Here is a 27887-nt window from a genome sequence, read left to right on the forward strand (position 1 = left end):
TTTGAGAAATTGAGCCGAAGACAAATCCATCATGCTGATAGACAGAAACTGAATATCAAATTGCGGTTGAGAAGATATTACCTAGAAAAGGGGTAGCAGGTTAAATTCCATGTACGAGTAATTTTACTTCTATATTTGTTTAAAATGTAAATGTAAACAAAAATCGGAATTAGTTTTACTTCATGAAAATGAAAATGAAACTGTTATCAATTGACTTGTAGAACAAAGGTAATTTTTCAACGAACACTTTTAGAAAAAAGATGTCTTCACTCACCCGGTTGTAAAATAAACTCAACCAGAGCATTGCTGGGAAACCCCAATAGGAAAGAGCACGCGAGGCTGACTGTGCACTTGCATCTAAGGTGAAACGTGAATAAATATCTTTCAAGCTTCAGTGTGAAAAAAAGTCGACATGACAATGGCGTCGCTATACCATGCCCCAGGCGGATCATGAAGACTATTTTGCTCGAGGTTATTTCCATTCTGTCTCTGCTATGTGAAGGTGTGTCTGGATATGGAGGATCACCTCGGCCAGGAGACGAAGGTAAAGGACGCTCGGTTTGTCTGTAGTCTGTGTGATGTAGTCTTCATGTGCCATCTGTCTGTCGTCTGGTACTATTGTGTAAATTAAGATTGCATTATCTGGTAATTGCTGTACTGGTACGTGCTTTGCTTGATTAATCGATAGCTACGAGAATATTGTGTCGTGTGTTTGTGTGTATTGGGGGGGGGGGGGCTGGTGCGTTTGTCTTCGTTTGCGTTGGCGTGTGTGTGTGTGCTTGCGTGTGCAGGGAGGGGGTGCATGATACCTAACGTTAGTTGTAACTATATATGTCATGTATATAGATATTGTTGCCAAATGCATTCTTGTTCCCATGTCAATCCCTTTTATACCCATACAATGATCAGATATTGCCCACTGGTACAATATTTAAAAGTCATTAAATACTGGTAGTACTGATTAAAAAAAAAAAAAAAAAAAAAAAAAAAAAAAAAAAAAAAAAAAAAAAAAAAACTATTACTTGGGGTTTTGTGTATTAAGAATTAAAAATACATGTATATGCTGCCAAAAGCACCGTTAACAATTTTTTCTTTTTGTTCACATCAATTATCCAGTTTTTATCAGCAGTTACTGTACGTGTTACTAGTAATAAGTTTCAGACTGATAATCAAAAATGTTATTTGCTAATATGTATTTTTATTCACATGATTGTATTTTACTGATCAGGTTCAGTGTACTTTTCAAATGGAAGTCATATCCTGAATTTTACCACAGCCGGAGGCTACACCAGACTTGGCATTTTACCACTAACTAAGGTAAGTGGCAAACATTTATCAGTTTGTTATTGTATGCAAATTTTGTGGTCACTGTAGCACAATGATCTGGATGCATTAAGATGTTGTTCGCAGCTAGTATTTAAATCAATATTACAAGCTGAAACAATATTAATTTTAATTAAAAGTATTTTGACAATTTTCTAGTTCTTATATTTACTTGAATCAATAACTGCATTGTAAACCTATTCAGTCAACTGAACGTGTATCAAAGTATGAACAGGTAAAGATGATCAATATTTGGTGACATTGAATGTGATTTTAGAAAACATTACTAAATAGCTAAGTCAGAAAACACTTTCCCAACATTTGCACTACTATGCACTTATTGAATGAAGTAAGTATAACCCAGGTGTAATAATTATGTTGGGAAAAGCACCTTTGATGACACAACAGAAGAATTAAAAGAAAATAACAATATTTCAAGGTGAATGGATAAATATTTGTAGGTTACCATTCATATTATTTTTTAGGAATCTAAAAGTTGAAATACCAGGAGTTTTTACTTGTCATGTTCAGTGTAGAGTAAATTTGAAATTCCTAGAAACCAAAACATCTTAAAAATTTAATTTAAATTGATTAAGAGTTATCAGATTATATGTTATCCAGTAAAACATTGCAGACTTTAGTGACTCCCATTCAAATATGAAACCAGGTGCAAAATAATGGGTTTAATATCTGAGCCACTATCTGCAGACACAAAAATTTGATTCTTTACCAGGTGTTTTATGTTACAAATATCAGGTACTTCATTAAGTCATTGGAAGTTTGCCATTTAAGAAAGGTGAAAGAATTGTAAACCTATGTTACTAAGATTGGAATTTTGCTGGGATTATTACCTTGACAAATTAACCTTCAGGAAAGATATTATCATGGTACTAGTTTTTTTCTAGTAATTAAAGCAAAGATATATTGAAATCAACTTTTTTGGAAGGATGAGGTTTGGAAGGCCACATTAGATCTATTTTTACCATGCTAGCAGTTTTTTTTTTTATAATAAATTGTACAACTTATTAATTTATTTATCTCTTTTTTTTTAAGGTAGGAGAATGAAAGTCATCTAGGCAAAGTATCTCTCATAATCAAACCAGAAATCATTTCACCCATTTTATATATATACTAAATAATAAAATGCCTTTGTGAGAAAATCCTTACTCTAACCATCCTTCTGCTAATAAAGCCCTGTAGAAGCCACATGCGTAGGACTTATCTACCTAAATTCACCCCATTTGCGAGGCTCTTACTTTAAACAGGAAGAGTGTCCGACACATCCATCGCAAGACGTTAACCTCAACTACATATTAGCTTTATCTGACTTTGGCTCAGTTCAATCTGAATATCTCCTCATGTACCATATCCATCAAGATAATGGCCATTAGTACATTGATTGCAGCAGATCTAGATCTGCCCGAGCAGATGGTCCTGATTCTCAGGTTTGTTTTCACTCTGTGATTGCTGTACACCCTACTGCAATGTATGTTGTTATAAAGAGCATGTGTTCTATTCAGGAAAAAAAAAATTAGGGCTAATTGGTTTTTTGACCAATTTCACATTTTTTTTCATCTTCTAGTTGTATATGTATATAATTTTATGTATAAAATCAAACTTCAAGTTAGACCATGCAATTTGGATTAAAAATAGTGAGCCTGACCCTTCTGTAATAACAATGATGTTATTTGTTTTAATAGCTACACATACTAAGTGTGCTTTATATAATGGCTCACACATCATCCAGATAATCGCATTACTGCAAAGTGCTTCTACATGTAGCTTTATGACCATGTATTTATTTGTGTTTACATTCATTTAGAGTGTATTTTGGGGAAGACACAGGCATAAAGTAATAGCCTAACAGGTAACAGTCATATACAGTATCTGCAGCAAAAAGGATTAAATTGGTTGAATGTGACTTTGTTGCTGAAAATTTGATATTTATTATTTATTTGCGAACAAATGTAAATTCCAGCAGACATCTGAATTCCTCACAGAGATTGATAGCAATAAATTTTACTCAGCTTTTAATCATCAGAAATCCAAACATCAAGAAACACATTTGAAAATTATGTTTTTTAATGAATAAAAAAAGTTGACTTTATCCAAAAAAGGAAAGTATTAGAACGCTGTCAAAATCTGTATTAACATTGTGTTGGATACCAAATGTTTTACCACTTAATCTGCAAAGTAAATACATACAATTGGTATATGTATGTACATGTTAGAATAGAAATGAAGAATTTTAAAAAGCAAATTTGAAGTCTTGCTTGAATATGATAATTATTTGTTTTATTACCTTCCTCAGAATGAAATAAAGAGACATATGTTTATATAATGAATAACTTATTAATCACAATCACCTGGTACCCTTGTTACAGCACTATCTTTGTTCAGTTAAACACCTGGTGCAAAACTTATTCACTTACTACTTTAAAGGCTGTTAAAATACCCAGTTCACTTGAAATAGACTCACCTGAAGTTTTAGTGGCCCTATTAATTTTGAACTGAACCATCTGTTAAAGACATATCCCATGAAGTTAACAGGTAATCTATGACCATTTTGAAATTCTAGGAGCCATTAACCTTGGTAATATTCCATTTAAGGTCACAGTGTTCAGGTTGTAATAATCTTTGTCACAGATCTTCACTTGGGGAATCGGGGGTTAATGGCCATTACCCGTAAGCATCAAATGAAAAAGTGATAGACAGAATGTAGTCAGATTGCATAAAAATTGACTTATTGCATAAAAATGCATAAAGATCGACAGATTGCTTTATAAGGACAATTGAAGCACTAATTAATGCTCCTTGGCCATAAGTACGATTATAGCAAGCACCTGGTATCCCTTACCACATATTGTTTCACATTTTGAATTTCAAAATCAATGACATTAAAAAATGTACATGTAGTATAAAGTGATCTCGAGAGGTAGGATATCAATCACAATCATGTAACTAAGACTTATGATAAAAAATTAGAACTTCAATCATGAATCATAACTGAGAGCATTTAATGTGACATTATCTGTTGACTTTTAAAGAGTGCATCATCTATGTTTGATCATCATCATCATCTAATGTTACAGTAGGAGAACTTACGAAATCATGATCCTAGATATTGTGACTTTTTAACATGTTTGTATTTAATTTTCAACATTAAATTTGAGTTAGTCTATAATCTTTCAGTAGTGAAATTTCAGTGACTAGTTTTATCGAGCAACTTTTCATGGAACAGTTTTGTTGATTCTACTATTGATAAGACTTCATTAGAATCCAGCAGACAGATAGCCAAGTTAATTGCATCCTTGGGGGCTAGAAACCAATCAGAATTGAGTGGAATGCACCTGATTCATTGTTCATGAAACTGATTAACTCAACACAGATCTAATTTAGTATCCAAATACTTCTTACAAGAAATACTGTGCATTCTGTTATTTTTATTGTTTATTGGGTTTTACATGATAATGTAATAACTTTGGTTATGTACATACCATAATGTATATTTATAATGCACTAATTATTTAAATATCATAAATGATATAATAGCTCCCATTCATGGACTATAGGTTTAAACATGCATCTTACAATGTGTCAACATTGCCAATTAAAATATTAAAGCCCTTTAAAATATTTTTAAAATATTTATTAATTAAAATATTACAGAATGATCTTCATTTCGTAATTTTTGATAATAACTTATGATTGCATATTAATAATTAAAACTTTTGTACACAAAATGTGCTTAATTGTGTAAATATCATAGAAAACTTTTGTTCCAGCCCATAAGTAGATAAGAAAAATGGAGTCCCGGCCTGCTATGTGTTTGAATATTTGCATCTTTTCACCACTGCCAAGACCAACATCACTTCAAAGGGCTGTTGGTTTCCTTTGGCCTACATCAACAGGAATACATCATACATTCAAAAATCTGTGTCATTCTAGTAGAACTCTTGTTTTAAAAGATCATCAAAAGCTGTCCAGGAACTTTAAAGTGTTGATTTCAAAATGTTGCCAAGAATATACCTTGAAGTTCTTAAATGCCACTTGACAAAAAAATGAATACATAAATAAAATAAATAAATAATAATAATAATAATAATAATAATAATAAATAAAGTAAAGAAAGAAGATGACAATAATAAGAAATAAGAATTTAAATATGGTAAAAGAAACCCTTATTTTATATAGTATACCGTACTAGTCTAGTGGTAGAAGGCATTAAACCTGAGACTATTTAGGTCTATAAGTTTGTATGCTAAAATGCTTAGTTCCAACAATACAACAATACATGTAAGACAGAGAGGGAGAAAGAGAATGATATTAGTTAATAATTATAAAAATTAAACATTGGTTTAATTGGAATAAATAACTGTTATATAATCGTGAACCGTTTAAAATTTCCAGGAACATGGTTATTGCTCACAAATATCAAATATCTCCCTTATTCTGGTTATGTCTTGGTTTCTAAATTCATCCAATTTTTTTTTTATCGTCTAAAAATACCTTTTAACATGAACCCAGGTGGTACTGTATTTAAAACCTCGCAATATTTTTTTTCAGATTATGGTATAACTAATATTGCAGAACTCTTGAGAAAACATATAACCAATTACATTTCTTCAAACCCACAAATTAACCAACACATCGTACAATTCTTTAGCACTAACAAAGTGATGCCCAGCACTAACACTCATCTGCAGTGGTAGTGCTGGTTATTGTGGGTTTGGTGGTTAATAAGGGTGTTGATGCTAAAAGATCTGTGGGTAGTGTTAGTAAATGCCTTATCCATTTATAAGGCCTGTATGAGTAACCAGCACCATATGCCTGTCAAAATTACCAAACATCACTGCCACAGAGTACAGCAAGTCCAGACAGGAAGACGGTCAAATTACCAAGAATTTGCTAACCCAGCATGCAGGTAGCTGAGTTAGGGCTTGAAAGGTCTCGGATTCTCATTTGTGTGATAAAAAACATAACTCAGTTTTGGGGAAGATAACGTGTTATATAAACTTGGCAAGCTGCTAGTCATAGGTGGATTCCTCTGATATTAGTGTGGGTGTATGAAACTTATTTTTAATCAGCCTGGGGGTGAATATTCCAATTCTAGGAGTTTCTCTTTAGTATTGATTTATTGTTATTATTCATTTTGTTAGTCAAAAAGTTGCCCTATCTATTAGCTCATTCTGCAAAATAAAAGTCATGCATGTCAGGAGTTCTTATAGATCATTAATTTTTAATAAAAGCAGTGCCGCATTTAAATGCATTGTTTGACAAGTTGACAGAATTCAATTAAATGACACAAAAACTGTTCAGAGAGCCTTGCTTAGGCAAGGGGTGACAATTACACTCAAGAATATAAATCAAATTTGCCCCCCAAAATTTTTTGTAAAACTGAAAGAAAGGTCGACAAGGACTGCTTATAATTTGATTAATTTCAATGGAATCTAACAATTAATGGAATCTTACAATTTATTGCCTTCAGAGAAACCATACCCGTATCGTTGGGCTGGCCGTGGATGTGGATGATGGAGTCCTTTTCTGGTCGGATATCAGCGTGGAAAACAGAGGGATCTATACAACTTCTCTCACTGCACTGGATGAAAGGAAAATTATTGCAGGTATGGCAGAAATTCTCTTTGATGTTGTTTTGTATGGAAACTGAGTCATGATGCTTACAGCTGGGGTACAGTGTTATGAAGAATTTGAAGAAAAGGATAAAAAGCTTATAACTGATGTTATAAGTAATATTGGTGTTTCTAGTATGACAATGACCTGTTGGATGTGACCTTGATGTGTTGATGTGGCATTGAATTGTTGGATGTGACAAAAAACTGTCTGATGTGACATTTGAATTGTTGCATGTGACAGTGAATTGTTGCATGTGACAATGAACTGTTGGATATTACAGTTAAATTGTTGAATGTGACATTTATGTCTTGATGTGACATTGAATTGTTGGATGTGACAGTGAGTTATGAGTTATGACATTTGTCTCTCTAGGTGTAACGGTTATATCTTTATAATATGTGATTGTCTCAATGATGTGGCTACTAGTATATATGACAGTGAACTATTGTTTTTCACAGTAAGCTTTAGTGGCGCATGACATAATTATATGTTTATGCCATAGACTGCATTCCCACAAATTTTAGATTGATCTATCCCCGTGGGGAGTCTCACTAGATTACTGTTAGCTAGTTAGCCGGCTTAAATGTCTGTCCCACCTACTGAAAGCTGTAAGGGGGTAATTAACTTCCGTGCGCACTCGGCTGATAGCAATGTACCGAAAACCCCTAGGGAGTTAGGTCGATCCAGATGGATCAATCTAAATCTGTGGGAATGCAGTCATAGTGATGTTAAGGATGTCTCTGGATATAACTATGAAATGACTCAAATATGACAATTGTATATTTACATATCAGAGAGGTACATGCCTGTCCTTGAAGTCTGTGGTTGACATTGTGCTGTGTCTGAATGTAGTGGCAACATTGACAATGCTAGTTTTTGAAAGTAGGTTAATTACATACTGTATAATATAATATAATATAATATAATATAATATAATATAATATAATATAATATGTATATATACTCCCAAGAAAATCCAAATTTTTCTTTGAAAAACACTATATAGACTATATCTTAATCTAAAAGGTTTGAAGAAAATGAAAGAGATTTCAGTTTCTGTCCAATTTACAGGATGTCTTGATAAGAAAATTAAGATTTGACAGACAGGTGCATAAAGACAGTTAAAATGTGTACAGCATATCTCCACAAAATCATTTATTTACACAGACAGGAAAAAGTAAAAACCATCTCTAGTGCCTGAGGAACATCAGGCTAAAAAAAGTAATTTAAGACCAGACGGGCCTCTAGGAATTTGTCTAGAATTTCGAAAAAAAAACTAACATGCTTAGGTCAAGTGTAAATTGGCAGAAAAGCCACCTCACCTTTTTGTACATGAGTGACCCCAGCAACTTGGATTCCACAGCCATTTCACCTTCATTACCTTGTGATATTTAGTGGAGTAGAAGACAGGTTGAGATATGCTGAAGATTTATTGCTTCAGGCAACAGGTTGTGAAGCTTTTTTTTTCAAGAGAATTTGAAAGCATCTTAACGATGGTCAAATAGGAACCTAATGAGGGGTGTGGTTTTTGTTGTCTTTACATGTTTCTGAAAGATTTCTTTCCACCTCTTGAAAGGAAAAAAACATGGAAATTAATTAAGATTTGAGTATTACATTTACAGCCCGGGGTTCAAAGTCTATCAAATTCCCAAAGAACATTTATTGGGATTCCATCTTTCATTGATGACTGCGGTCAGTGTTGTAAAAAAAAAAAGGGTGTGGATGATTTCATCTCTGAGATAATTGACTGCAGCGTTATCTTTCAACTCTGAGGAACTGCTAGTTCAAGCAGGGCGTGTTCATATCCTGCTTGGTATTTCCTTTCCACTTACCTTAACCATTTGTATGCACAGTGTCTTCCAAAGCACTGCAGAATGTTTATACACAACATTTTTTTGACAAGTGTGTTCCCTTTATATTTTTCTTATCAATATCCTAGGAAAAGAGAAATTAGTCCTGAGTACACGCAACGTAAAAGATGTACATTACAGTACGGTATGTACTAGAATGTCAGTTACACAAAAATGATCTTGACATCTTTTGTCTGTTTTGCTGATTACATAAATTAAAGATTAAACCATGATAATACAAAATTTTGTGCACCATTATTTAGAGGAGTGAAAGTGTGATTTGCATAAAAAGTAGGGAATTTTTTCTATTTATGTTTTAGTAAAATAACTGAAAATTGTGAATATTCAGTAACGAAAGTTCATTTGCTGGTCAGATTTTTTAATGGTCAGAGCTATATCAAATTTTCTTTTCTAACGAATATTAGACATTTGGTGAGTGTTAATTTATACTCCAGAAATTTCTCAATTATTTTTAGTTTAAAAAAATTCAAATTTCTCAACTGGATCTTAAAAATTATATAAAAAATGACCACTTTTAACACGTTTACCTAACTTAAATCATAAGATTATTTTAAAAACTCAGTTCTGAAATGTTCAACTTAAGCTTTTAAGTGCCTTATATCAGTAAAGATGTATGCCAAATGTTAACAACTTATAATGCTCTTCTTCAATCATCTATTACAAGGCTAGCATGAATATAATAGAAAATACAGATAAGATAAAAAATTAATGATTTAGTATAAAGTGCAGATCATATTAATATGTTACTTATTTATACAATTTAGGTACATGTGCTTTGTACAGGTGTATACATTTCTCAGGTGTATACAATGTGCACAGGTGTGCAGTGTGTTCATAAAGCATATGGCCCATGTTATGTTTCTGAGCTGGAGAAAAGCCACCATTATTTTAAGGTAGTTCATAAATAGAGAAATGATACAGTGCCATTGGAGCCTAATCATGCCGTGATAGATCAAAGGAAAAAAGAGTAAAGTGCGTAATGACAAGAACTGCAGGATACAAGTATACACGCACACACATAAATGTAAAGAGAGAGAGAGGGAGATCAGGAAATTTCCTTTGTGCTGGGCATGAATCTTTATATTTCTTTTTTGAAACCTCTATGCAGAATGATGCTATGGTTTTTAATATTCTTTTTTTGTGATTGATCTTTTTATGTCAAGCTAGTACTGCTTTGGACATTTTGAATTAGTTCAAGTAGAATAGTATGAAACAGTTTAGCTTATAGTGTTTGGGAAACTTTTGGGCATATTTTTCACCATGAATTTGTGATAAGCAAAGGCCATAATCAGTTGTATACTATAAGATATTAAGATAAATACTCAGACCCAGTTTAAGTTCCTGGAAGTCAGCAAGTCCACAGAGACTCTAGCTGAGGCTTTCCTATCCGCTGCCACTCTTCCACAGGATGCTTCAGGTTTTTTTTTTTTTTTTTGTACTTCTTTGGAGATCAAGCTAAAGCTAGCTGGCCTGAACTGAATTTTTTTATTACATAACATAAGAGGGCGTCAAAAAATTTACCTTGTAAAAATATATTGTACTATCTTACAGTCTGCAATTTATGAACACTGCAATGACACAGACACAGTGACAATTGTTTCTTCTGCACCATCTTGCATCAGCCAGTGTGCAATTTGTATTAATACTTGGTAGTTTGAAATTTTTTTGCAAATATCTTGGTCTGCTTGTTTGTATATTTTTTTGTTCACTTTTCTATTCACAATAGAGGCCACAGTACATTTAAGTATATGTCCAAAGCTTAATATATATTAAGCAATCAATGAAATATATAATTTCAACTTTATTGATCTACTTAATATTCATTTGAATTACCATCTTTGAACAATTGGTTTATCTCAATAAATTAATTAACAATCAACAAAATCATCTTGAACTGTATTTCCAGACTGTGGGGAAGTCCATGGACTGTCAGTGGACTGGCTGAGTAACCAAGTCTACTGGACAGACACCACCAAGAAAGAGGTGCTGGTCTCAGACTATGACGGGAAATACACCAAGACCATTGCTTTCTCTGGTATGCTGTGGCCAAGGGGAATAGTGGTGGACCCTATCCACAGGTTAGTCACACGCGCGCGCGCGTGCACACACATACACACACACACACACACACACACACACACACACAGGTTCTGAGATATCTCTTCTTCCCCTTCTCCCTCCCATAAAGTGATAACAAGCAAAATGACAGTCAATTTTTCCATCTCTGAAAACCCCATCAAACTTTGATAGAATTGTCCCCTTCTACTATTTCTTATTTGCCTAGAGAAGCAAGGCAGTGTTTTTTATCCATTCGTAACAGTACTAGTAAACAGATATGAAATTCTTGTGTTACAGGAAACCTCAACATCCCGTATCTGAGGCATGCATGCACATCTGTTTTCAAGTGATGATTTTTTGTTATGTGGAAGATATCACCTGTGCCCTTGACTTTGCTGTTTACATGGAAAAAGTTCAAAGCTTATGAGATAGATATTTGAAGTGGTTAAGAGAGATAGAATATGTTTTGCTGTAGGGCTTCAGTGTGTTTTTTAATGGTTTAAGAAAAGTAGAATACATGCTGATACCAAAAAAATTATATACAGTTTTTGATTTGATTTATTAATTGTTTTTGTTTTGTGTAACTAAATATTGTTGTCACTCTTTTATCATGGAGTTGCTGCCTCAGAGATGATGCCTGGAATAGAGTCTGCTTCAGCACCTGCTGCTCCTACAAACTGTCACATAAACCAATATGTTACACCTGACACAATGCCAGCTCAACCACAGTGGCACACTTATCACATGATTACATCTAACATGTTGTCACCCAGAACACAGTGTCAGATGGAATATGCCATATCACACCTGGTACAGTTTCACACCTACCACAATTTCACACATATCACATCGTCACATAATTTCACTCCCAGCATGTTGTTAATTTTAGCACTATCTACTGGGGTGATCAGGGTCGTAGGACAATTGAACATGCACAACTGGATGGTTCTGTGAGAGGGACTCTGGTCAGAAAGGGAATATATTGGCCAAATCAGCTGACCATCAATTATGCAGATAGGTAAGAGGTAACAGTTGGATTTGGATATTGCTGCATACTAAACAGTAAACATACTTAGTTGAGGTCATATTTCTACAAGATTGCTGGTGTGAACTGGACCCAGTTTGGAAAACATTTTAATACCTGAATTATATATATGTTGCAGAAAGAGATTTTTGCTGAGCCTAACAAAAATACAATTTTACATAATGCTTTGGTCACTTCACTGTACCCTGAGTTTCATAGGCCATTTCAAAACTCACCTCTCTACTTAGTATCAGCATACCTGAGCTGTTACCAGTATACTGGTATAGAAAGGCGATTTTTCAGTGTCCTCTGAAACTCGGGGTGCTTCACTATCATACTATCACCTTGACTTGTTTTTTGTGTGTGACAGCATATTGTACTTGAAATAGCCTAATTACCACACTAGCACACACGTGTACTCTGCCATGTCCATTATTATATTGAATGATGCTCTTTGTCACCCTTATTATATATTGCTGCGTAATAGAGGCTCTCTTCTTTACAGTAAGTTATACTGGGTAGATGCTTGGAACAAGACAGTGTGGTCATGTGACCTGGATGGAAGCCACGCCCAAGTCCAGTATGATTTCCGCGACACTCTTCAAGCCAACCCATTGTTTGGCATAGCAGCTGATGGTACGTACAGTATTCATTTCAGTGTGATTCATTGAATATGAGAATTTATAATAAAAACTAAATTTCCACAATAGAGGAAATTACTTGTTTTATCTCTCTGCAGCTAGTATCATGATGCCAATCATTGCTGGCTGGCACATCCAGGACTATTACAAACAGGAGGGGTGCAAAATTGGTAGATAATAATACAGCATAGCTGTATGGCTCATAGCAGCTTTTATCCCTGCCATGCAAAAATACCAGCTTTGCCCTAAGCCCAAAGCTACATTCAACTTATTTTGTAGTTATTATAATAATACTTGTAATAGCCACCAAACTCACTTGCCCATTCATATCACTGACATATTTTTCTTATTCTACCATAAATTTAACACAATGTCAAATATAATATTAAGATAATAACTTATAGTAGGGAGCCAAACTCCAAAAGCCTTCAAAAGCCTTCCAGTAAGCAGATTCATAAACCCCAGATATCAGACTCTCCGACGATATATTAAAAAATTTTATATCATAAACATTTTTTTCACCCTTATTTTTAGCCTTGGCTCCCCAACTATTAATTGTAGCAATTGTCACATGCTGTGAAATTGAAAAGACTGCCATTTGACAAATTTTAGTTTTATCACATTGTCACAACTAACACAATGTCACTCATCAGTTATTCTAGCCTTATATGCCTAATCTTAATTTTCTTTCTGTATTTCTAAAAGGAACAACCATGTACTTCAGCACATGGTACAATGGTGCCATCTTTTCTACAGACCTTGATAAAAAGAACAATTCCGTGAAAGTTGTCTTGGAGGGGATGACAGGAGGGGAAATGTTCAGCATCACAGTTGCCAGCTCAGCAGGCCAACCAATGGGTAAGCATCTTTAATGGTTACCTTTTTTTCGCAAGTGAATTTTATTTTATCTTCAGAAATACATACACTCATCAGCTGATGAGCAATATGTACTGATACAACATACAGTGAGTTAACCCAATTCCCCAAGTGCTTCCTATCTTAGGCTTCGTTCACATGCAATGTCTATTTTCTATTTTCTATTTTCTATTTTCGGTATGTCTTATGATCACGGTCTGTGCACTGAATATCCCGCCGCGTAATTACTGGCAGCGCGAGCCAGTTACTTATAGTAACTTATAGTAACTGGCTCGCGCTGCCAGTAATTACGCGGCGGGATATTCAGTGCACAGACCGTGATCATAAGACATACCGAAAATAGAAAATAGACATTGCATGTGAACGAAGCCTTAGACAAGCCTGCCAGTCATTTGTTTATGTTCAGAGTTATTCTAAGTCTGTTCCCAGCGGGTCCTGTTGACTTGGCCCTGGTGTTAGTTTTTATACTCTGGGGTGCATGGTCACAAATATGGGTATGAATACATACAGTGCATCAGGTCATTTAGTGTGCATTTTTCTGCTGTGTTATGGTACAGGTATTGGCATTTTACAGTAGCTATCGGTGTGAGATGGAATTATTTCATAGTTTGGTTATTTATCCAACTAAAAATGAATATGAGGCCCAAGTTCTTGTGTAAAATGTATTTAGATTTTAACCTTTCAGGGTGATTCCCAGTCATGCTGTCCTTTAACACTTAACAACTTCAATCCTACATTAATAATGACCTGTTCTTATGATATCCACTTTGATTTATATATCCTTATGACCGATAGCTAATTGATATCAACATTTACATTGTCACACCAAGCACACTTTCACATCCAACAACATCAAGCTGTCACATCTACATGTAACCCTGTCATACCTAACATTTTGTCATATCTAGAACTCTGGGTTATCTTGTACTTGTTGAAGGAAACCCATCCAAAATATCAGTGGAAGTGTGTGTGTGTGTGTGTGGGGGGGGGGGGGGGGGGGGAAGGGCTCACATTTTTTACCTTGTTCGGAATAACTGCATATAAAAAAACTTGCTTAAAGAAAAAGATTCACTTGATCCTGTGGACCCCAGAATAATAAACACTTACAAATAGAATAACTTAATAGAAATTAGTACTCTCAAACTCATTCTCAGCCATTTTATTTTTTACTTTTCCAGCAGCTGTGAATCTGTGTGACAACAAAGCACACTGTAGCCATTTCTGCTTCACCAGGAAGAGTAAGCAGGATTATGTCTGCAGGTGCCCTACATATGGTGGACTGGCACTGGCTTCAGATAACAAGACATGTACAGGTACAAGTACAAGGAATTCACATATTGTTTATACGTTAAAAGGACATACAACTTTTACCCATGCAGTGAGATCTTGAGTTTTGCTTACATGGGGAGGGGGTTGGGAAACAAGTATGGATTATAAATTGAGCAATTGCTGAGGGAAGAGAGGCAAATATAAAACAGTAGACATGTTCTTTTTTTATTAAATTAATATATGTAAAGGTGGACAGGGTGATAAATTTTCTCGCCTGCTTTGGATTTGTTATTGTTTTTACATACAATATTATCGCAGTGTGTTGTGTCTACTGTCGTTTTTGCTAATATTGCCTTGCACTTTTCATTGTTTATGCTGCAATAAATGGACGACTTTGCAATGTGTATCCTCAGACATACTGGAATAATTCATAGCAATTAAATACTGGTGTAATGTAAGTCAGGTAATTAATCGCATCAAAAAGCCACTGGCGAAGATAAAAAAAGCTATTTAATCATCCTCTATTGCATTTATTTTATGCAGTTTCCTTAAATTTAAATCAATATATGAAAATATGTAATTGCATACAATTAAGAAAAGATCTGAGATGATTCAAGACAAGGCATTTTGAATGGCTTATTTGCCACAATATAGCAACTAAAGGCAAACTGCTGTCTAAAGGCAAACTTTTTACATGTGGTGCACTTAAGGCCAAAGCCAGCTGGCCAATTGAAAAATATCCCCAATAGATATACACAGCACAACACATGTTCAGGTACATGGAGTTTGTTTTAAATGAGAGTAACTATAATACTTTGAAAAAGGCTGTAAAGGTATGGTACATGTACAGGAAGTAGGGGCTAAATATAGATCAAAAGACCAGTATTTATCTGAGTAGGGTGTGTGTTTTGGGCAATGAAAAATGACACTAAAAACATAAATGTACGTAACACTTGGCAGTTACTGAAGAGAAGGAAGTACAAGTAAGAGCTAACTTAAGGTAAAAAGCTGTGCACTTGATGCATGGACTCACTGCCGGGAAACATGTAGGTGTTGTCTGTGATTCTTTTGATAAAGATAACATATTGAGGAATGTACAGAATATACATGCTGTCAAGCCTGATGGATCCACTGTTTTGAAGTCTTGACTGCGTGGGGTCTGTGCTTGGGTGTGTGCACAGCAAGGTGCTTGTTTGCAGTACTGGTCTTTCACCAACCAGTATTGCCAAGCTTCTGTGGTATCTGTTTGATTTTGTTTGTTGCATGTAATTTTTAAGAACTGTTGATATTGGAAATTACCAGAGAGGTAGATTTTTAGTGACAGTTAGCACCTCCCCCTCAAAACATTGCTCTGGGCTTTTTTTTTTTTTGATGCCTTAATATTTCTTTCTTTATTAAAAAAATTGGAACACATAATAGGATAAGATAAGCAAGGAGACTACCAAATCTTATGTTACATAGAGTGCAGTCATCAAATCAGGAGACATTTCAAAATTGAGAAGGTTGACAGGCCTGATTTACTAGTAAGTGTGATGGGGCTAAAAATTTAATATGAAACAGGATTTGTTGAAATCGCACAATAAGCTATATTGCTGTGTTTACATTTCAGGACACATTTCATGTGTAAATTTTTAATGTTCATAGTATAAATTTATTTTTCTTGAGACTGTCCACTAATTATAACTTCTTCATTTCCAAATTTTTCTTCTCCAGAGCCAACTGACTACCTGTTTTGGACCAAGAAAGACACAGGTCAGGTTGGATATCTCAACCCAAGTAAACTGTACAATGGTGACACCTATCTTGTGGCACAGAGTAGCAGACCAGTAGCAGTGGCTTATGATCCTGTCGATAAGGTACGGAATCAACAAGAAATTGTAAGGTTAATAATGTTCTGATTTTAATGGATAATTAATAAAAGTTATTGAAATTATTATATATTGATGAGAAACAAGATGTTTGCCACAAGACAAAGTAGTGCTAGTAAATAAATGTGTATACTGTCATTTGGTAGTAATTAAAGGTATGACACATTAAAATTGTTAAATGGTTTAATGCAATAATTATATTTATTTAATTATAGGATAATAAGGCATTAACTACTCATATATACTGGTATATGGTACACAGGGTCTAGTTGAAAAACATTAAAATGCACTCAAGAAATTATTGAATTATTCAGGAATTATATTATACGTAATTTTGTAATAATTCATGCAGAAACGATATTTTGAGGGTGCTTCATCTATATATAACAGGCTATGCTGCTTTGATTATAGCAAGTCTACTGGAGTGATGTGAGGGAGAAAAGTGTGTACCGTGCTAACCTGAATGGAACATCTAAACAACTATTTTTACCCCATACAGCAGGGATTGGGGTGGTTGATGGTGAGTTGAGAAATGTGACAGTCTCTCTCTCTGTCACTCTCTCTTTCTCTCAGTTACAGGACAGTGATGTTTGTTTTTATTATATGATCACATTATGATATATATTGATGGTAAATACAGTAATACTAATGAAACAATAAAATAATTATTTAACATTATAAACTAAAGCAGTTGATTAGCTAAAACTTTGAATATTTCAGGTTTGGCAGTGGACTGGAGGCACAGGAGGCTTTACTTCACCAACAGGAGGCAGCCCACTCAGGAAGGGAGGGTGGTCGACGCTGTTTGGCACAAAATAGAAATGGTCAGTCTGGACAGGACTGAACGCTGGGCAGTAACAACACTGCCAGAGAAACCAAGGGGGCTGGTTGTTGATGGGGAGAAGGGGTAAGGATATGGTCAGGTATGATAGAAAGATTTGAATGAAAGATGGCGTTCTCTTAGTTATAACATTTTAACTCCTCTGAATTCGGAATCGGTGGATTTAGATATCCAATAAAGTTCAACTGGGATCTGTTTTGTTGCATTCAATGGGAATAAGAAACCAAAAAGAAAAGTGGAAAAAAATTGTGACAACAAATTCAAAAACAATTTTACTGAAAAAGTTAGTTACAAAGCAAGTAAAATCGATCAGGTCTTGTGAGGTTTGTTGCACATTGTGTTAGTTGTGACACTAAGAAATAATATGATGGCTTGAATTGATTTGATTGTTTTAGGTGAACCAGGATGAAAATTCATGGTAGCAAATTAAGTACAATTTTTTTCAAAAGCACCAACATATTTACTTCTCTCGGGATGTGTTAACAGATGTGATTGTACAGTAGACAGTCTAGACCTTAGCCTTTTTGGTGAAATTTGCCATGGATCATTAAAACCAAAAGATGGAGTTATGGGCTTAATGAAGTCTGGTTGGTGAGCTTTGACATCACTTTCACTTTCACTTTACCAGGTACCTGTACTATACGGACTGGGGTAAGCACCCTAAAGTAATCAGAACTGAACTAGATGGTGCAAACCCAGCAGTTTTACGGGACACCAACATCAGCAATCCAAACAGCCTGAGTTTGTACCAGGGAAAACTTTACATGGTGGACTCCAACTATAACCGCAAGGCAAGGAGGCCGTATGTGGCTGTTTATGATACAGAGACAGGGATTTGGAATGATATGGAGGGTCCTTTGGTGAATGTCCAAGTGAGTGTAGTTAAGAATTGACTTCTGACAGAATGAGTTTTTTTTTTTATAAAAGCAATCGATAATATTTCCCAAATTATCAAATTATATTTTATGATTTGTGCATAAAGTTTTGATTAAAAAAATTAACCTTTTGCCATCACCAAACATATACAAAAACTTATAAAATGAACTTATAAAAAAACTGTAATATTTAATGAGCTGTTGTAAACAACAGTAGTAATGAATTGTGAGTGAAAGAAACATACTTTTATCTTAATTACAATTTTCTTTGGTTATTCAATTTATATCTTGAAAATAGACAGTGTCACATATTTTAATTTTTTTCAATTTAAATTTTTAAATAAGTGTATCATTATACTTCCCTAGGTCCCCCTGTCCATAGCATCCTTTGGTCAGCATATTGTCCTGAGTGAGTGGACAGGTCAGCAGAAGGACATGGGCAGACTGACCATCTACAGTATGGACAGTGGGGAGAGCCAGAACCTGTCTGTCTATGGGAACCCTACTGGGCTGTTCTCTAGTACAGCCTCAGTTAGCCATACAGGTACGGAGGTACAAGAAGGGGAATAATTTCTAAAGAGTCAGACTAGTTTGGTTGCTGTTATAACTAACAGTTTATGACAGCTTGTATAAAAAATTTGTGACACCATTCAGAAATGCATAGTTATATAATAGCTTCTTACAGGGATCTCCTCTATTTTTTTATGATATCAGATATTTTTTGTGTGTTGTCTTAAATTTGTTTGTGTATGTAACATGTACACAACTGTACTTGAAGATTTGGGCATTTATAAAACGATTGCATTTTCACCAAAAATATATAATTTTAAAATTTGCAGAAAACATCAGCTTAGTTTGCTCGGCCAGCAACTGTGATGACATCTGTATCCCAACCCCACCAGAGAGTGGTACAGAGTGCCGCTGTCAGTGCAGTGACCTGACTGGCAAAGTGCTGTCAAAAAATGGGAAGAGCTGTGTTGGTAAGTATTCATAAAGAGGCAGCTTTGGGGATGGTTTTATGTTATCTTTGAATACTGACCAAAATTTCTCTCATTTTGAATAAAAGATACAGAAATATAGGTCATTTTCTCAGTAAAATAAGTATTGTGACTGGGCATATTTTGGTTTGCTCACAAGTAATCTTTTACTGTAATAGCTGAATTTATGGAATTGTTGGACCTACATGTACTGGTATTCATAACTGTCAATTTCTTTTAGTAGCCTTATTTGATTGTTTAAACATATTTAGAATTAGAATTTTTTTATTTTTAGCACCTGAAAATTTTGTCCTCTTTGCTGACCTAAACACCATCAAGCTGATCAACCTGGACAATCCAAGTGATAGGCATATCTATACACTGGTTCAGGGCAGTTATAATGCCAACTTTGTGGCCATGGTGTATGAACAGAAAGAAAGGAGGATATTTTGGGCAGACTTGAAAAGGTACAGTGTGCCATCTGCCTGAAAGTGATTTGTTTAATAAGTGTTGTACATGTGCCTGTCTTTTATTCCCACTGTTTTAGTCATATGTTCAAGATTTTTTCCTCAAATGTCATAAAACAAAATCAATGCTTGTATGTGTAATCCTTTTAATATTTGTGCAGTTTTCCTGGGCAATGAATTAATCTACAATGTTAAATTGGACACAGGCATAGAGTACAGTGTCAAGTAAAATTTCATCTATTTACATTGTCAAATAAATTGTCATATATTTGCCTTTTTGTAAACTTAATTAAATAAGTGCCATAATATAGTAGCCTAGTAAATGTATATCAGTGCTGGAAATTATTGTTTTATTTACAGTCCCAGGCTTCTGACTGTACCTCTAGATTCTCCTGGTAATGTCACCACCCTCCTGCACCTAAACTATGCAATAGACAGTATGGTCATTGTTGACCAGTTCAGGACACAAACTGACCAGTCGAGGAATTCTACTGACCATTCCATACCTATGGCCGACTCATCTAGCGTGGTATCTCACACAGATAAATGGTCTGGCATGATTAATGACCAGTTCATTGCAGTAACGGATCAGTCCTCAAAGATGACCAATGGCTCTGTTGAGATAAGCAATCAGGCAAATAATCAGACTGATCAGACTACTGAAAGGTCTATTAAGACCACTGACTGGTCAAGCAAGACCACTGATGGGTCTAGCAAGATCTTTGAGTGGTCAAGCAAGACCTATGATGGGTCTGGTCAGATCACAGATGGGACTGGTCAGCACACAGATGGGTCAAGCCAGACCACTATGCAATATAATACAGACCAGACCAAGGCAGTTACTGTTATGTCCAGAACTTCCACAGTCAAGCCAAGTAAAAGACCTGGACATTCCCTGCTCTACTGGGTGGGCTATAATGCCACAGTGGGTCTAATAGCATGTGCAGAACTAAGTGACAGTGGTCAGTTGGTTCCAAGGATACTGACCACTGGGCTGGTACTGCCCAGAGCTTTGGCTGTAGATTCACAAAATGGGTTAGTTGATCATTATAATGAAGTTGTTACCATGCAAATTATTGTAATATTAATACTTGGTTGGTTACAGTTGATTTATATCTAAATGGGCTAGACCAACTTACATGTACATGTACATGTCAAGTTTTCTGCCTTGTAAAGCACTGGTTTGATATTTATGGTAATTATTTTAAAAGACTTGAACCACAAATTATTATTTCCCTATCCTGTGCTTTGTTAGTATTAGTATTACATTAAAATGTTAATTCAGAAGTTTTGAAAAGTTAGTTGGCTTCATATCAATGAGTCCATTGTTGTGTTTAAAAATAATAAATCTTAAAAAAGTGAAACAAAAGAAAATTAAAGTAACATGTTTGAATATTTAATTTAAGTATTTACAGTATTGTTCATGAAATGTGAATATAAGGAAAAAAAACTTGAACTTTACTAATCTCAAGATAAAACACTTATTAAACAGTATATTCACTTTTGTACTGTCTTATTTTTTCTCAGTTTCATCTACTGGACAGAATATGGCCTTCATCCCAGCATCAAAAGAGTGACCACTGATGGTCATAATATGCAAACAGTGGCCAGTGATAGTTTGAGGTGGCCAAATTCTGTTATTGTCCACCCAGCCCCAGATGTCAGCTCTTCATTTTTGCTTGTTGCTGACGGATATTACAGAAGGATAGAAAAAATGAGATTAGACGGTAAATTTATGTAAAAATGTACTATTTTCACTGCTGTTGGATAGGTACATATTTTTCTATGCAAATTTAAGAAGTTGTGATTATTTTGTGATATTCCACAGTTACTGTGCTGTTAATTGTTTCTTGTCAATGATTTAGGAACTACCTAGCTTGACAGGGTGCACGTTTTCTAATACCACTTTTAACATAATTAAAAATAAAAATAGGCTCCTTGTATCACTAAAATCCTCTGCTTTTAGGGTCCCTACGGCATGAGTTGAAAATTACTGAAGATCTGCCACATATCTATGGTATGGCACTTTACAGTGACAGATTGCTTTTCTTTACTGACTGGACTGGAAGCAGGATAGGCTATGTTGTCATGGATACAGGGCAGGTTATCACCATGGCAACAAATTTATATAGACCAACTGCAATTGCCTTCCAAATATCCAGAGAAGGAGGTAAAATGATGATTTTGTGTTTCTTTAAAGATCATATATTTTCATTTAATATTTGTGAGCTTGTAAGTGGTAAATTAGTTCCTTAGATTGAAAATATTATAACAGGTTCCACTGAATTTTCCCCAATATTGAATATTTCCATGAAAAATTTCAATTTTATTATTATTATTTCCATGCTTTTGCTAAAATACCTGGAAATTATTCAGGATGTCTACAAGCAGTGACTTGCCCTGTCTTAACTATCAACTTTTTTTCTTAATTTTCTGTTGTAGAAAATATTCTGTTTTCATTGATGGATAAAATAAAGTCAGAGGTAGACACTACTTCCTCTGAAGGAAATACAACAAAGGCCCAGGAGAGCACTACCTTTTCTTGGGTGAATTCAACAAGTGCAGCAGAGAACACCACTGTCCATGAAATGAATATAACAGAAACAATTAATATAGCAAATGAAACTTTATCTGTGATAAATGCAACAGACAGCTCTGAGAACACTACTTTATCTTGGATAAATACTTCTATAGCACTGGAAGAAACAACACTTACTGCATGGAATAATAATACAACTGCTGTGACAGAGGAATCCACCTATTCTAGCAGTAATACCACTGAGGTATTAGGGGATACCACTACCTCAGCTGATTTGGAAGATGGTAAGTTGGGCATCAAATTGGGTCTTTATCATGATGGTCTTTACTTACATAGTGGCTGATAATTTAGAGTATCACTTTTATGAAATAATGGATTTTTCATGTAGTTAAATTTGATAAAACCTTATTTAAAGAAATTATTAAAAGATTTAACTGAAGTGAATATGAGAGTTTTCTACATAATTATACACAAAATGTAAATGTGTAATAGTAAATCATTGATAATATACTTTTAATTTGTATTTTACGTAAAAAATCTCATAGCAGACATGACAACAAAAAGTATGATCACTGTCTCAACTTTATATCCCAAATAAAAGTAGCCATAATATGAATTTTTTTTCTTTTTAGGATGTGACCCACCTACAAAACCTGTCACTGGAGGCCGTCTTGACTGTGAAAACAACTACTGCCATCTGGTGTGCAATGAGGAGACACACAGACTCAATCCTCAGTTTACAAAGCTGGCTGTGCCTGGTGCTCTCTGTAGAAATGGAACATGGGACAATTTGCCCATGTTTTACTCTGAACAGTCTTGTTTAGGTAAGTTTTTTTTTAATATTTATTTCTAGATTTGATTTAGTTTTTTGTTTGCTCTTATATTTATTGAAGTGTGCTTGAATTTCATTTCATAATCCATTCATGAAAAGTTTTTATTTATTTATTTATTTATTTATTTATTTATTTATTTATTTATTTCAGAAATAAGGAAGAACTACAGAGTTTTGGCAGAATATAAGATGTCACTAAAAGGAAGATGTATTTCTGACCAAACAGAACTCTTGGCCAAAATGAAAGACATAATACTTCAAAAAATGAAATCAAGAGGAATATGCTCTTCACTGAAATCAGGAGAGATACCGTGTAAACCCCAACTGAAGTTGAATCTTAACTGTCACAGAAAACAAAAGAGTAAAAAGAAATTATTGGAAGTAGTTTCCTCTTCAACTCAAAAGAAGAGACGCTCATATGCAGAAGTCACAAGCACACATTCCAACTTGAATAAATATAATTCATCAGACAAAAGCCGAAGGTCAGTTTTAAGACCAAAATCAACTATGATGTCTAGGAGAAAAAATAGTCACAACCCAGTTGAACAAAACTCTTTATCTCCATTAATTAGTCCATCCAGGTTACAAATCCACAGCAGAATGTTGTGGCGTAGAAGCACTGCCAGAGATGAAGCTGCTGCTACACTAAATCAGAACAGAGTAAAAGAAGCAGGTGATTTGAACACTGAGAGAACAGTGTACTTTGTCTCTTCAAGAAAAAATATTAAAGAGGAGGCAGAGGAGTCTTATGGAGATGTAGCACCATTTAGAAAACTTTCTACCAGAAGTCTCAGGGAGGTGGCATACAATACACAGAGTGAGGATGCAGATACCATGGAGCTGTTTTTGACTTTGCAAATTGATGCTAGGTAGAGATGTTTTCAACATGCACAAGTCACATTCATAGGCATGCATGCACTGTACACTCCTCAAACACATATTTCTGATGCAGCTAACACATCAAGCTGTTGCAATGTTCTTGATTCAACATTGTGTCAACATTCATAAAGAGCTCCCATTTCATACTCTCTCACACATTTTTACATCTTTGCCATGCCTCACAGTAACTGTCAACTGGACAATAGCCAACATAGCTATGTCACAATGACCTTTCACTTGACTCGCCCAGCACACTTGTCACTGCTAACACATTTGTCATAAAAATATGTCACTTCATTATCAAAAGCATAGTAATGGAATCAAATGGAAATAACTATGATTACTTATTCATCATTCAATAGTGGCTCTCCAAATGAAGACAACATCACCGATGCCATCCAAGCAGCAGCAGCCAGTCTACAAGACTTGGTCAACTCTGGCCGTGGCCTGAGAGTGGACAGTGGTCAATACGAGAGCATTCCAGGAAGTCTGAAGATCATTAGTCACAGGTGGACATGTCCTGAGGGACAGATTAAAGTGGAGGAAGTGTGTGGTATGTGTATAACATTTCATCTGGGATCAAATCATGTGAGGAATAGTCAACCAGCATATCTGATTGTTATATTCAGCTGTTACTGGCTTGTTAGGTCTGTATGAGTCATCAACATATGATATTTGCCAGTATGTTTACTGTTGATAAGAGAGTGTTCATGCTGAGGGAATCTTTTTTTGTCTTCCACATAAATATCTATAATCTTGTATTTTGAGGCTAGGTGATCCAAAAATGTTCAGCAAAGTCATCCAAAATGATTATGATTTATTAATATTCTTATATATTAAATAAAAAAGTGCTTTTCAGAATACCTCTTTAGATTGAATGCATGTTGATTTACTGTGTTATATAAGGTCAATTTATATGTCTCTCAACAAGAACCACTACCCAAACAACCTATTATTATTTAAAAAAAGGAAAACGGCCAAATTGGTGTAACAGTACTTATGTGTCAAAAACAATTACCTGTATAGTGGTTGTAGGGGATGTTTATCGAGGCAAAGTACTGATATACCTGAAATATTTGATAAAGCGGAATTTGAAAGAATACATAATACTAGTATATCAAAACCCAGATCATTTGTATATTTTAAATTAAAATTACAGTGGCCTGTCCCAGAGGTAGCTTCCACAACAATTCCTCACCAGATGGCGCCAGTGAGTGTAGCGTGTGTGGACCAGGGACATACCAGGACTTACAGGCCCAGACTACCTGTAAACTTTGTCCAGATGGCACTGTGTCACTGGCTGGCAGTACACATGTACACCAATGTGAGTACAGCACTGTTTGCCCTGTATGTTTGCTGCAAATCTTTCCTGATTTTTGGCAAAGTTTCAGGAATCTGGCATATTTCCTATGTGCAATATGACAGCATATCATGTATTTACTTTAAAATTAAGAATGTAGACATGACAGCATGCAAAATTTGAAAAATGAAAATATTTTAAAGATACTAAGGCTTTCAGGTTATGGGTAAGAGAGTTTATAAAAAAAGTTCCAACATACTCAATATAACCAGATTTTACGAATCTGATTAATTCAGAATCTTGTAATGATAAATTATAGCATATCTATATGTGATAGGGATAATGCATGGTAATAAAGCTTGTTTATCTCGAGAAATTTAATCTCATACCTCCATTATTATTATTATTATTATTATTATTATTCAGGTTCTCAAGTATCAGGGTCAGGAGACACTGCAGGCACACCACCAGTGTGGAACCTGCTCACTGTGGTCATAATAGCCAGTGGTGTAGCTGCTGTAACATTTGCCATGTTGACATGCATCATCTGCATCACACATCGCAGGGATCGTAAAGTCATCATCACCAGTCTCAAAGATGGCGCCTCAGTGTGCACTAAGTCCACCAGTGACTTGAGCGATTATGGAGAGACATATGATCTTCGGGAAATGCGGCTATATAGGAATAGGATGACCAATTCTCAGCCAGATCTACTTCCCATGGAGTTAATATGCGCCTGGAATCCACATGATATTCCTGGAACCAGTACGACTAGTATCCCTCGCAGCAGTACTGCTCCAGAACGGTCGCCAGGTGGCACTGATTACAACCCAAGCCTGTCCCACAGGGAAATGTGGGAACAGCCAGTGGGGGTTCACAGAGGGGGGAGACGCCTCAGGACTTTTAGGCCCAAGAGCGGGGACCTATCTGTGACATTTAATGATGAAAAAAAGAGTTCATTTTGATGACAGAGGAATTAGTAGCTTAACTTTTAATTTATTGACTATGAAAGATATTAAGTAGATGTTAATGATGGTGACTTACATCTTTATAATTTGGAGATGAAATGTGTATTTGTGATTGTTAAATGGAAGATAAATTATCCTTCATGGTCAGTGATCATGTTCTCCCTTTACAATAAGTTTGTAAATTTTGTATCAAAATACTATATAGTCATTATGTATTTAATGCATATATTTAGTATTGATGAAATTTTTATTTACATTTTAATCATAGCAGGTCTTGTTGGCTATATTTTTTAATATTAATCAGGCCAGTTTACCCGTTTTCATTGTCTAATTTTTTTCTTTAATAGTTTGTACTGCAGTAACTGTGCTATTTTTTAAAGAAAAAAAATGATGTCATGGAAGATTGCAGGCAGTAGAGTTATATGTTAAAATAATCCATTTAATTTGCTCAAAGCATTCTGTGTAAAATAACTTTTTAAAATAAAATACATCAGCTATTACTGAAACCCAAAGACTGCAATGTAGTTTGTTGTCAGACCACTATAGAAAACTGACAAAGTTGTAATGTAGAAGTCGCCTTTCAGTGAATCCTTTTCAAATACAAAGGACTCTCAAGTGTAAAAGTGCAATGCCTTATAGATGTTTAGATGGTCATTTATATATTCTGAGAATGCCATTATGTATCAATTTCTCTTGTTATGAATGACACAAAAATAATTTTATTCATTATAATATCCAACTTTAAATGGTGTTTTAGCAATTATAATTGCTACCTCTATCATAAACAGTTATGTCATGACTAGCTTAGTTCACCCTGAAACCTCTAGAGGGCAGACAATCTCATCAAACTGCCATGGGAAATGTGTCATCTTCAGCAAAATAATCGATTTTTTTGTATAGGTACACATTTATATTGAACTCTTTATGCTCAAGATGCATGTAGCTTTCTTCAGCTGGCATAAACAACATTATATACCAAAAAGTTAGACAAGCATGAGTAATAGTCAGAAATCTACATGCAAAACTGCCGGTGCTATACTACAAGTGGTACACTGCATATGTATTAGAGTGTGAGATGTTACATTTTAAATGCATGTACGCGATAGACAATTACATATCTGAAATTGAAAGAAACTCAAAATCAATCTGATTTCGTTTGAAAATGGTATTTTGACAGTGTGCCACATTGTTATTTTTGATTTGTTACAAATGTTTTATGATACACAAGTTATACTGTCCTTGTAATATAATGCATTTTCTCCTTTTTTATTTTTTTTTTTCACTGATTCCTTTTGTTTTAATACTTTTTCATTAAATATTTTGCTTATTATTTATGCTTTATTTCATTTATTTTCTATTGCGTATGCACTCTAGAATTTTACCATGTGCATTTTATAAGTTTCTGTTCATTTTATAAGTATCTGTTATATAGCAATAAATATATAAACTGATTATGTTAAAAGAAAATTTTTGTTCCCTCTGCTGACAGTTTTGCCGAGGATCACATGTACTGATCAGCTGGAATATTCTTCGTTGATTCTGTTTTGGCACGTAACTAACTTCATTAGGTTATATCTTACACGTATGCCTAGACACCGTGGAAGTCTGTTAGTTGATTATGGTTAATCCTCAAGCGTAAACATAA

General features: G+C 34.7%; 1 protein-coding gene across 2 annotated transcripts; it reads left to right on the top strand.

Moving 5' to 3' along the window:
• The first annotated feature begins 265 nt into the window (after nucleotides 1-265).
• LOC106164230 (uncharacterized) lies at nucleotides 266-27711 on the top strand. Of its 2 annotated transcripts, none has more exons than XM_087010370.1 (24): nucleotides 266-544; nucleotides 1229-1317; nucleotides 6812-6947; nucleotides 10735-10906; nucleotides 11776-11904; nucleotides 12416-12546; nucleotides 13257-13409; nucleotides 14609-14740; nucleotides 16410-16552; nucleotides 16976-17084; nucleotides 17285-17471; nucleotides 18034-18277; nucleotides 18647-18824; nucleotides 19120-19260; nucleotides 19553-19724; nucleotides 20085-20759; nucleotides 21252-21451; nucleotides 21691-21894; nucleotides 22167-22547; nucleotides 22896-23087; nucleotides 23247-23964; nucleotides 24337-24527; nucleotides 25134-25298; nucleotides 25701-27711. In XM_087010370.1, exons 1-24 carry the CDS (start codon nucleotides 451-453, stop codon nucleotides 26237-26239), a joined length of 5475 nt encoding a protein of 1824 aa, XP_086866496.1. In that variant the 5' UTR covers nucleotides 266-450; the 3' UTR covers nucleotides 26240-27711. The 2 variants fall into 2 exon arrangements, with proteins under 2 accessions (XP_086866496.1, XP_086866495.1); XM_087010369.1 differs by having other exon boundaries at nucleotides 267-544; nucleotides 14606-14740.
• The last annotated feature ends 176 nt before the right edge of the window (nucleotides 27712-27887 follow it).

Source organism: Lingula anatina, chromosome 4, assembly GCF_051362555.1.
Source record: "Lingula anatina isolate TDL-2025a chromosome 4, LinAna3.0, whole genome shotgun sequence".
In the NCBI taxonomy this organism is placed as follows: Eukaryota; Metazoa; Brachiopoda; class Lingulata; order Lingulida; family Lingulidae; genus Lingula; species Lingula anatina.